Genomic DNA, 1,392 nt, shown 5'->3' on the forward strand with positions numbered 1-1,392 from the left:
GAGTTCAAGTTTTTGTTTTATTTGAAGATTATTGTTTGAATTATTTTTTTAAAAGGGGGCAGATATTAATAAGATTTTTTTCTTCTTTCTGCTACCTTTTTAAAAAGTGGATTTTATTTGATGTATCCCCTTTAAAGGTAATTTAAAATTAAATGGCAGCAATTCATCTACACAATAATCTAATCCAGGTTTCTGTGTCCCTCTGTGATGAACCATGTTTTCTGTGGACAAACATCAGGAAGTAAAGAGAGCAACTGTTGGACTTGTTGTCCCATTCTTCTCTGATGGAAGATCCTAAAGTCCTGGCTCTTCTTTGCTCTTGTTTCATGAAGCATCAAATATTTTCAGATGGTGAGAGGTTCAGGATGCAGCCTCTTCAGCCATGGAGCCATGCTGTTATAATGGATGCAGGATGTGGTTTAACATTGTCTTCCTGAAATATGCGATATTATATACCCATCATCCACATTTCCTTGAGCTGTTTGTGTCCTGTTGATGTAGTAAACAGTAGTTTCATCCATGTGTGTGACATTGAGTCCGAGGTTTTCCTGTAGTCTGTAGGGTTTTGTGTTTTCATCATCTCCCTGTGTGTTTTACCTCCTGTCATTCTCTACTCTGGCCACGCCCACATTACCTGATCCATGTTCTCCTCTGTCCTGTCTCCACTCCCTTGTTGGTTCATTGTGTTTAACACCAGTTTGATTTTGTCCTTCTATGCTCATTTGACTTGTTCTTACCCCATCCTCTTGATGACCTGTTGCAGCTGATTCAATTCATTGCAAAAGACCTGGTTTACTGGAGAKTTTGTCCATTTAGCAGTCAGATTTATGCAGTGTGTGTGTGACGGTCATACCTGAGTCAACAGTGTGCGCAGGGCGAGCAGACGGCCCTGAGAGGCTGCTTCATGAAGAGGAGAGCGATCTGCCCAGGACCCTACACACACACACACACACACACACACACACACACACACACACACACAGAAAGAGAGACACTAACGTTTGTTCTTCTATACTCATGGGGAGTTTGCATTGACTTCCAGTGTCCTGATGCATCTCATTAATCCAGGTAGAAAAAATCAAAATGGTAAATGGACTGAACTTATAGAGCGCTTTTCAAGTCCCTCCGGACCCCCAAAGCGCTTCACACTAACAGACATTCACCCATTCACACTCACATTCACACACTGATGATGGCAAACTACACTGTAGCCACAGCTGCCCTGGGGCACACTGACAGAGGTGGGGCTGCCATGCATCGGCGCCACCGGACCCTCTGACCACATCCATCATCCATCCATCCATCCATCCATCCATCCATCTATCATCCATCCATCATCCATCCATCATCCATCCATCATCCATCCATCATCCATCCATCATCCATCCATCA

The 1,392-nt window shown here is 43.4% G+C and overlaps 1 protein-coding gene across 1 annotated transcript in view; it reads right to left on the reverse strand.

Moving 5' to 3' along the window:
• Positions 1-1,392, reverse strand: part of LOC106511081 (ankyrin repeat and SOCS box protein 5) — a gene marked incomplete at its 3' end in the record, with an annotated part of 10,852 nt that overhangs the window by 3,868 nt on the left and 5,592 nt on the right. Inside the window, 1 exon segment of the mRNA XM_013999824.1 lies at positions 854-933. Coding sequence (XP_013855278.1) covers positions 854-933 — 80 coding nt within the window.

The sequence above is a fragment of the Austrofundulus limnaeus genome, unplaced genomic scaffold (genome assembly GCF_001266775.1).
Source record: "Austrofundulus limnaeus strain Quisiro unplaced genomic scaffold, Austrofundulus_limnaeus-1.0 Scaffold2495, whole genome shotgun sequence".
Taxonomy (NCBI): Eukaryota; Metazoa; Chordata; class Actinopteri; order Cyprinodontiformes; family Rivulidae; genus Austrofundulus; species Austrofundulus limnaeus.